The sequence below is a fragment of the Sebastes umbrosus genome, chromosome 11 (genome assembly GCF_015220745.1).
Source record: "Sebastes umbrosus isolate fSebUmb1 chromosome 11, fSebUmb1.pri, whole genome shotgun sequence".
In the NCBI taxonomy this organism is placed as follows: Eukaryota; Metazoa; Chordata; class Actinopteri; order Perciformes; family Sebastidae; genus Sebastes; species Sebastes umbrosus.
The window spans coordinates 18,104,324-18,114,355 of NC_051279.1; the positions used below are offsets into that span (position 1 = coordinate 18,104,324).

General features: G+C 38.3%; 1 protein-coding gene across 2 annotated transcripts; it reads right to left on the reverse strand.

Moving 5' to 3' along the window:
- Nucleotides 1–1,768: 1,768 nt before the first annotated feature.
- On the reverse strand, nt 1,769–9,676 carry upp1 (uridine phosphorylase 1). Of its 2 annotated transcripts, XM_037785306.1 has the most exons (8): nt 9,507–9,676; nt 9,166–9,218; nt 5,237–5,348; nt 4,971–5,129; nt 4,753–4,867; nt 2,922–3,131; nt 2,678–2,824; nt 1,769–2,565 (listed from the first exon to the last, which is right to left on the reverse strand). In XM_037785306.1, the coding sequence occupies exons 2-8, from the start codon at nt 9,204–9,206 to the stop codon at nt 2,414–2,416; spliced, it is 936 nt and encodes a 311-aa protein (XP_037641234.1). In that variant the 5' UTR covers nt 9,207–9,218; nt 9,507–9,676; the 3' UTR covers nt 1,769–2,413. The 2 variants fall into 2 exon arrangements, with proteins under 2 accessions (XP_037641234.1, XP_037641235.1); XM_037785307.1 differs by lacking the exons at nt 9,166–9,218; nt 9,507–9,676 and adding an exon at nt 8,637–8,680.
- Nucleotides 9,677–10,032: the final 356 nt, after the last annotated feature.

The window sequence follows — 10,032 nt, forward strand, 5'->3', positions numbered from 1 at the left end:
ACATACTACTTTACTGAGTATAGCCAATCTGCTGTGACTAATTCACCTACTCAAAAAAATATTATAAATGACGCTCTTGCTATTAGTCAGAGCGTCCAATTTAAACTCTGACATCATTTCACGTCAGTGTCGGCCTAAAAAGAGTAAAAAGCAGGAGTACAGTTGTAACTTTGATAAATGCCATCCAAAATAACACTTGTATCTCAATAGATATTTGTAGGAATTCAGATTGAAACCAGTGACAGCAGTTGTTGACATCAATGCTGTTCATTGTCATCAGTGATGAAGTGATGACTAAGTACATTTACTCAACTACTGTACTTACAGTAAGTACAAATTCAAGGGACTTGTACTTTACTTGAGTATTTCCATGGTGTACAACTTTATAGGCTACTTCTACTCCATATACATTTCAGGGGCTAGTATTATACTTTTTACTACACTACATTTGTCTGACAGCTGTAGTTACTAGTTACTTCATGTCCAGTGAAAACCATGTGTTGATTTTGAATGTTTGAGATAAAGTGAAGGATGCAGTGTTCCTTTATGGGTTGAGACATTTCTCCTACTTCTTAAGCTAAATAAACTATTTAAAAAACCCTCTTGGATCAGCTGGAAAAAAAATGCATATAGTCACAAAGCTGAATATAGGGCAGTTTTTCTGAGCGTGTGAACACATATACAGCAGTGAAATGCAACATACACATTAAAGCAGCAGTAAAATTAATCAAAAATATATGATAGTAAAACAATGACATCTTACTGCAAAATTAATACTTTTATTTTTCATACTTCCAAGTACATTTTGCTGATAAGACTTTGACTTTAGTAAGGTTTTGAACACAGGACGTTTAGTTGTAATGGAGTATTTTCACAGTGTGGTATTAGTACTTTTGCTAAAATAAAGGATCTGAATACTTCTTTCACCTCTGATTGTCATTAAAGCATCTGTAGTAAAACTATTTAAGAGGTTCACATAAGCTGGCTGATCTAAAGACAGGAGGAGGCAAATATTCTTGAGTGGGCATACATTTAGGAGAAGGAATGATATCTGTGTTTATCAGCCAAGTTAATGTTTCAAGAGATCGTCTTGAAAGAACTTCACGGGGGCATAAATATAGACGGTGCAGGCAGTGCGGTTGCACTGGGGCATGTAGATGTAACCCAAAACAATAGCCTTGGTAGGTAACTCATTCGACTGTAAAATCGAACACATAGTTGTTAAAATACATTTACACCTAACTAGCATCCTCTCCTCACTACCTTACACCACTGAACTTAAGTGATATTGAACGTTCCAATATCCATACTAACATACTATTTAGTATGCCAGAAAAGGATTTAGTATGTCCCAATACATAGTATGTGAAATGCCAATAATACCAGGATATCCTACTATATCTAGTTGCATTTTGCAGTATGCAAGCCAGCATGCTTTTCTGGCTATTCTGACCCACAATCCTCTGCGCAGCAGATACTGTATATGAGCAAGAGGGTCAAAGTTCAAGGCCTAATGTTATGATGAAGTAGTATGTCCCAATTATATGCATACTGCATGCAACAGGGGTAGTTTCAGTATATACTCAAAGTAAAAAGAAAAAGTATGCGATTTGGAAGGTAGCCTTATTTTTAATTGGCAGTGGTCATGATGTTGGTCACCAACCTCCTGCTTCACAAACAATACCAGAGTGCTTCTTGCACCGAGAAACGCTGTAGGATGTTGTGAACGTGTGCTACTCTAATGAGCAAGAACATAAAACAAACCAACTTCAGACTTCGCGAGGATTTATTAGCGATAAGACATTCAGTGGATTCAAATAAGTGACATTTTTTTTTGTTTTTTATGTTCTCAATGAAACATTACAGAAGCCTAACGGTAAAAAAAACAACAATGCAACATACATTCTGTATAAAAAAACCCTCCAAATGATACATATTTTGCACACAAATGTATCATCAGTGTTTTTTTTTTGTAGTTTTCATGAATCATTTCTGTAATGACAGTTTGAGGTTATTTTGTTACAGCATCGTTGTAAGCATAGACTGACCAAAAGTCATGAAGTGATTCAGGTTTTATGGATAAAGAACTTTATATGTTGTATAAAACAGAGGCAGCCTTAAATGAGACATATTTGATGACTATATGCTGCTACACAACATTTAAAGTTCAGTTATATCATATTTAAGTTAAAAACAAGAGGAATTTATTAAGACAGTGAAATCAATCAGCTAAACAAGTACCAAAGGATAAATACAAGTCAGTGCATAAATCAAAAATTCAGTGAATATTATGGAAGTATTAAAAAGGTATGGCTTATTGGTGAGCAGGAAATGGCCTATACAATTTTTTTTTTTTTAAAGCTGAGTAATTGCATTGCATCATGTTTTCAAGAGAAGATCTGGATGTGTACACTTAGCTACGTGCTGCTTTGGTCCTCAGCTGCTTCCTAATGTAGTAGCCGACCAGTATCTGAGGACGTTGTTGATAATTGTGAAGAACTTCGTGAGAGGCTTTCATCTGATCCCCCTCCAGCCGATCCAGGAATGTCACACAAACCACAGCCGCTTCATGCAACAAGAAATAAATGTTAGAAACTCACCGAGGTGTGAAGGCAACTTTCTGTGTTTTGAGACACTGAAAAATGTGTCATATAATGCCGATATTGTATTTTCTTACCTCGTAGGCCACTCAACTTGCACATAGCAGCGAAAACAGATGACTCCATTTCAATATTGCAGATGCCTGCTTCTCTGGCTTTAGTGAGGTAGTCCTGTTTATCCTTCTCAGTGTAGGAGCAGAAAGCACCATCCAAACGGGCTTGCCCTGGTGATTGATCAAACAAAAGATGAACATTACAACTGTAATACTGAACATGTTGATGAGGAATGTGATTAACGCATCAATGGATCAGAAATGGTACCTTCATAGAAATCCAGTGTACACATGGTGTTGCCTGTCACCGTCTCAAACTGGTTCAGCTCCTTGCTGCACTGCAACAGCTCCTCAGCCAGGCTCGAGTCCAGATCAGTATTGCGCACCACCGTCTTCCCCAGGATCACCTGCTCAAACTTGGGCACGAAGGTGGCATCCATAGACTGCTTGGTGACAACAACCGTGCCCGGCTGAACACCTGAACACCAAAAATGGCAAGTGAGATGAACAATAATTTCTAGTGTGAAAGTACAGAAAGCTTCAGATAAGAAGTGTTTTTAATAATATATGTTGAAACAACAAAGTAAACTAAGACAGACAATATTAAGTAAAATAAGCATCATGTTCATTTTCAAATGAAAAAAACATCCAAAGAAATTCTTAAAAGGGACAGTGTGTAGGATTTGGTGGCATCTAGTGGTGTGGTAGCAGATTGCAACCAACCGAGTTCCCCTCCGCTCACTTCTCCCTTTCCAAGACTGCGGTAACGTGAGCCGCCGAGTGCAAAACCGCGGTAACACCGTTCGCCTCGCTCAGAGGCCATCCTTACCATGATAACACTACTTTCGGAGCAACGGAAGTCAGAGGCGGCTGGCGGTATCACAGTTTTGCACACTGTGGCTAACAGCACTGCAGTTTCACAAGCATCAGTGTTGGGTTTGTCCGTTCTGTGCTAGTGTAGAAACATGGCAGACTCCGTGAAGAGGACCAGCTCCCTATGTAGATATGAAGGGCTAATTCTAAGCTAACAATAATTATACACTAATGAAAAGATAGTAATGAAAACTATATTCCATTTCTGCCAATAGATCCCCTGAAATGTTACACTACTTTAAATGATGTCAGTTAACATATCTCTTTAGTTCAATTTGTAATTCAGTGGTACAGTCTACTAAAAAGTAGTCATAGTTGCTAGAATCAAATCACACTATAGCCTTTAACCAGTCTGAAAATTATATATGTGGACTTCAAAGATATGCCACAGAACACCACCAAATGGTTCATGACATATTTAAAAAAAAAAAAAAAGGTTGGTATACATCAGAATGAAAATCACTAACTCACTTTAAAAAAGTAAAAACAAAATGAGAGACCATTTTGCAATGGGATCACACCAGCCACCACACCCCGCTTCCTACCCCCCTACTTCCGACGCCCTTGCTCGGACCATGCCTGTCTTCAAACTCACCCTTCATTTTGATCTCAACTACACCCCAGTTAAGTTTCTTATACGGTTGGGACGCTATCGCAGTGACAAAATCTGTCCACAGACAGACATATAAACACCTGGTAAAGTACTAAAATCTCTTCTCTGGTAGCTCCTGCTACAGTAGGTGTCTCAAGGACCACATTTTGCCATGATGAGACACACACAGACTTACAAGGTGAAAACAATACCAGCCACATGCGGTCGCGGCTAGTAAATACAAGTTTTCTCTTATTCTGAAAACTGGAGAAATACCATCATGGGCTAATAGAAACAATACACAAGAATCTGTATTGGATGACACTGCTGTAAAATCTAAAAAGGGACTTTGGGCTCCCTCTTGTGGTAAAACTACGAAAAGGTGTCTTAGTGGACAATACCAAGTACTCAAATGTGATCCAACACTAAACCGTTATCATGGCAAGGACATCTGACCACACAGGGAGTCATTTCCTCTTACAGAAGCTCATTGATTTCATTTACAGAATCACAGGGAAACTAGCATCCTTGGGGCGTCGGCAGTATTTATGGTTTGATAATGCAACACATGAATAATTAGATGTATCATCAGGCACTCAGGTAATAAAAAAGAAATTCTAAATAATAAGCTTACCTATTCCACCGGATGTCCCAATGCGTATAATGGTAACATCTGTGCAATGAGCGTGATGGAGGAGCTTTATTAGCTCATGTAACATTATGGAAATAGATGGGATGCCCATTCCATGCTGCAAAATAAAGCACAGACATGTCACACACAATTTTCACATCTATGTAGACACAGTTTATTAGGATTACTACTATGTGTATGTTATAATAGGTCTTACATACACTGACAGACAGTACAGGGCCAATTTTGTACATAGCATAGCGGTCTGTTCCAGCACAGATGTTTGGGTACTCTGATTTGGGGTCTTCCATTCTGAGCTCAGCAGCAATATACTCAGTGAATGCTTTCATTCTCCAAGGACTGCCCCCGACACACACAAACTGAAAGGAAATACACACAAAAAACATAAATAATAGCAGAATAAAGAGGAGTAAGAAGGTGATTTTTGTCCCACAAATAAATGTAAAAAAAAAAAGAAAATCATTACTTTGACATCACCAAACATAGCTGGTAGGTCGTGGGTTCCGGTTCCTAAACCAAAGTGGTAGAGGATGTCATCTTTCATTGCATCCAGGTGTGGGTTGTGCACAAAAATAGGGCTTTGGGGGAGATAACAGATTTTGATTATCAAACTGAATTGCCATTTCATTTTACTTCATTCATTAGGTGGCTGAACAAATCTGATATATATATATATATATATGCGATGTATAATGCGATAATATCCTTATAATAAATAAGCTTATCCGTTTTAGCTACCAAGCACATAAAACCTGTTGGTCCAGTATGAGTCAATATCAGATTTTCATTACATGACTGTAACCATACTTACTTACTTAGTCCTTGTTGCGCCTAGTGGCACATAGGGCAAGGACTAATGATCTCCACTCATCTCTGTTGTTTGCTTTCTTCTCAATGCTGTTCCAGCTGTATCCTCTCGTCTTCATTTCTCCTTCGATGGTTCACCTCCAGGTTGTTTTGGGCCTCCCTCTTTTGCGTTTTCCCTCCGGTGTCCAACGCAATGCCACTTTTGTCATGTCATCAGATGGTTTCCTTAATACATGTCCAAGCCATCTCCATCTTCTTCTTATCAATATTGTTTCCATGTCCAAGCACCCTGTCGTTTTGTGTAGTTCATGGTTTGTGATCTTTCTAGGCCAGAATATCCTCATGATCTTTCTGAGGCGGGTGTTGTGAAAGCTAGAAAGCTTGCCTATGTCTTTTTCAGTCACTCTCCAGCACTCGGCGCCATATAGAAGTACTGATAGTACACAGCTGTTGTATAACTTTAACTTGGTGTTTCTAGTTATGTGTGTTGACTTCCAGATGTTTCCAAGTCTTAGAAATGCTGTCCTTGCTTTTCCTAATCTAGCCATAATGTCTTGGTCAGCTCCACCATCTGATGTTACCTGGCTTCCGAGGTATGTGAAAGATGACGTACATGTCAGTTGTTGTCCATTTAGCTTTATGACAGGTGGTTCTTCCATGTTGAGGGGCATGACTTCTGTTTTCTTGGTGTTAATCTTAAGTCCCAGCATGCTTGCATTCTTCTGTAGTCTAGATGTTTTGTCTTGCATGTGACTTGGTAGATGTGATAGGAGAGCAAGGTCGTCAGCATAGTCTAAGTCCTCTAAGTTGGAAAAGAGGGTCCATCTGATGCCAGTGTTTGAGTTGTTTAGGGTTTTTCGCATTACCCAGTCCACAACTAAAATGAACAATAGGGACGACATCACACACCATTGTCTCACTCCTGATTTAACAAGGAAGCTAGTGTCTTTCGTGCATCCTACTATGCATCTGAAGTCAGTGTAGAACACTTTCACTGTAACCATAACTGTGTATATACAATTATTTAAGAGGTGTTGGATTATTTGCACAATATCACCATATGTGTATTATTAACATGATCATTTTTAAATATCACGGTTATCGTCAATATCGGCTCCTAAAAATAAAAATAAATAAATAAATATACTGTATGTCTACAGTATGTACAAGTGTTTCTGTAAATTATAAACAATATAAATAACGCAAAGAAACAAATATTGAACGAGTGGATATGTACAACATTTGCATGTAGGATTTATATACACCTTGACAGGACATTAACTTTAACAATATGGAAGTAAGTGGATGTTTTAGTGTATGTATATAAATATTCATGCCTACGCCAAATGTCAACTGGGACATACTACATGTATTTATTGACAGACTGTACACACTATGTTCACCCATTCACTCTGTATCTTTTATATCTCTATTTATTGTTTTTATAATTTTTGTATACCTTTACCTCTCCTGCGTTTCACTCTGTTTGCTGCTGTTGCTGCTTTGACACCTGAATTTCCCTCCGGGGGATTAATAAAGGTTCATCTTATCTTATCTTATGAATTAAATATATTAGTTATGGCTAGGTGAATCCAAGCAACTGAGTGATATCAGAGTGAGAAAATGTATGAAGTGAGAAAATGTGATTTAGGGTGAAATGGCCCTTTAGAGGGGAAGTAGGCCAACCACATCTGCCCCATTGATTATGAGTTCAACTGTTAACAATCTAGCCTATAAATGGAGTACTACAGCCATATTTTAAATTCCATTGTTATTGAGTCACTCATATTGGACCAATAGGTTTTATATGGTAGCTAAAACAGATAAGCTTGTTTATTATAAGGAAGGAAAACCTGTCTGTCCTAATATCCTGACACAGTTTCCTCATCCAAAATTAACCGTACAGCATAGTCTGAGCCTGTATGGCCCATTAACTGTCTCAACACAAACATAAACTTTTAAACGTAAAGTAACTTGGTATGGTGGATGGTGGATGGTGGAGCTTCTCACCTGATGCATGAGTCAGTCCTCTTGTCGTCCTCTGGATTCATTTTCCTGATTAATAAAGGTTCATCTTATCTTATCTTATGAATTAAATATATTAGTTATGGCTAGGTGAATCCAAGCAACTGAGTGATATCAGAGTGAGAAAATGTATGAAGTGAGAAAATGTGATTTAGGGTGAAATGGCCCTTTAGAGGGGAAGTACGCCAACCATATCTGCCCCATTGATTATGAGTTCAACTGTTAACAATCTAGCCTATAAATGAGTACTACAGCCATATTTTAAATTCCATTGTTATTGAGTCACTCATATTGGACCAATAGGTTTTATATGGTAGCTAAAACAGATAAGCTTGTTTATTATAAGGAAGGAAAACCTGTCTGTCCTAATATCCTGACACAGTTTCCTCATCCAAAATTAACCGTACAGCATAGTCTGAGCCTGTATGGCCCATTAACTGTCTCAACACAAACATAAACTTTTAAACGTAAAGTAACTTGGTATGGTGGATGGTGGATGGTGGAGCTTCTCACCTGATGCATGAGTCAGTCCTCTTGTCGTCCTCTGGATTCATTTTCCTGATTAATAAAGGTTCATCTTATCTTATCTTATGAATTAAATATATTAGTTATGGCTAGGTGAATCCAAGCAACTGAGTGATATCAGAGTGAGAAAATGTATGAAGTGAGAAAATGTGATTTAGGGTGAAATGGCCCTTTAGAGGGGAAGTACGCCAACCATATCTGCCCCATTGATTATGAGTTCAACTGTTAACAATCTAGCCTATAAATGAGTACTACTGCCATATTTTAAATTCCATTGTTATTGAGTCACTCATATTGGACCAATAGGTTTTATATGGTAGCTAAAGCGGATAAGCTTGTTTATTATAAGGAAGGAAAACCTGCCTGTCCTAATATCCTGACACAGTTTCCTCATCCAAAATTAACCGTACAGCATAGTCTGAGCCTATATGGGCAATTAACTGTCTCACCACACACATAAACTTTTAAACGTAAAGTAACTTGGTATGGTGGATGGTGGAGCTTCTCACCTGCTGCATGAGTCAGTCCTCTTGTCGTCCTCTGGATTCATTTTCCTGATTAATAAAGGTTCATCTTATCTTATCTTATGAATTAAATATATTAGTTATGGCTAGGTGAATCCAAGCAACTGAGTGATATCAGAGTGAGAAAATGTATGAAGTGAGAAAATGTGATTTAGGGTGAAATGGCCCTTTAGAGGAGAAGTACGCCAACCATATCTGCCCCATTGATTATGAGTTCAACTGTTAACAATCTAGCCTATAAATGGAGTACTACTGCCATATTTTAAATTCCATTGTTATTGAGTCACTCATATTGGACCAATAGGTTTTATATGGTAGCTAAAGCGGATAAGCTTGTTTATTATAAGGAAGGAAAACCTGCCTGTCCTAATATCCTGACACAGTTTCCTCATCCAAAATTAACCGTACAGCATAGTCTGAGCCTATATGGGCAATTAACTGTCTCAACACACACATAAACTTTTAAACGTAAAGTAACTTGGTATGGTGGATGATGGATGGTGGAGCTTCTCACCTGCTGCATGAGTCAGTCCTCTTGTCGTCCTCTGGATTCATTTTCCTGAAAAGCTGTATAAGAACAAAAATCAGTGATTGAGAACAAAATCAACCTCTAAAAACACCTGAACGTTACAATTACAAACTGAGTCTTATAACCCCACACAGTGGGAGGAATTACCATTCAACCGTAAACACAATTAACACGTTTTACAGATGAGCGTTATCAGACGCAGTGCTGCACAGAGTCGCTCCCAGCGGGGAAATAGACAGTTATAGCTCCATCTCTAGCTTCCAGACGAGCCAACAGGACAAATAAACACCAAAAAGCTACAACACAAACACCAGATAGACATTTACCTTTGGTGTGCTGCTGCTGCTGCTGCTCGACTCTCTGGTTCCTCCGTTTCTGACAAACTAATTTCCCTCTTTCTGAACTCGTCGCCAGCGGTACGTGCGTTACGTGACCACAGTGATGTGACGTCCAGCACGTCACAAGCGTCAGAACTACCCCTCCCAGGATGTAGGCTGGGATGTGATAGATTTACATGCAAGTCCTGTTGAGGATATGATAACCAGTGGCGGCCGGCCAATAGAGGGCTCTAGGGCCGCCCTCACTGAGTCACACACAAAAAAACATTACTACTATTACTACTACTACTAATAATAATAATAATAATTATAAAAATTATAAAAATTGTCAATATTTGTGTGTTTTAAATATGGAATGCACCCAGTAATATGTGTAATTTGATTGTAATGTGATTATATTTTGTATTAATAATCTGAATCTGTAAAGTAGCTAAAGTTGTCAGATCAGCATCAGAATCAGAATCAGAATGGTGTTTATTGCCAGGTGTAAGAGGTATACACTAGGAATTTTCTT

Excerpts from the sequence above, each read along its gene's own strand:
- upp1 (XM_037785306.1), bottom strand. The coding sequence starts at position 9,206 with ATGAATCCAGAGGACGACAAGAGGACTGACTCATGCAGCAG. Across the intron at positions 4,868-4,970 it reads GCCCTGTACTGTCTGTCAGT|CATGGAATGGGCATCCCATC; the intron begins GTATGTAAGACC and ends TTTATTTTGCAG. Across the intron at positions 2,825-2,921 it reads TACACTGGATTTCTATGAAG|GGCAAGCCCGTTTGGATGGT; the intron begins GTACCATTTCTG and ends ATCAATCACCAG.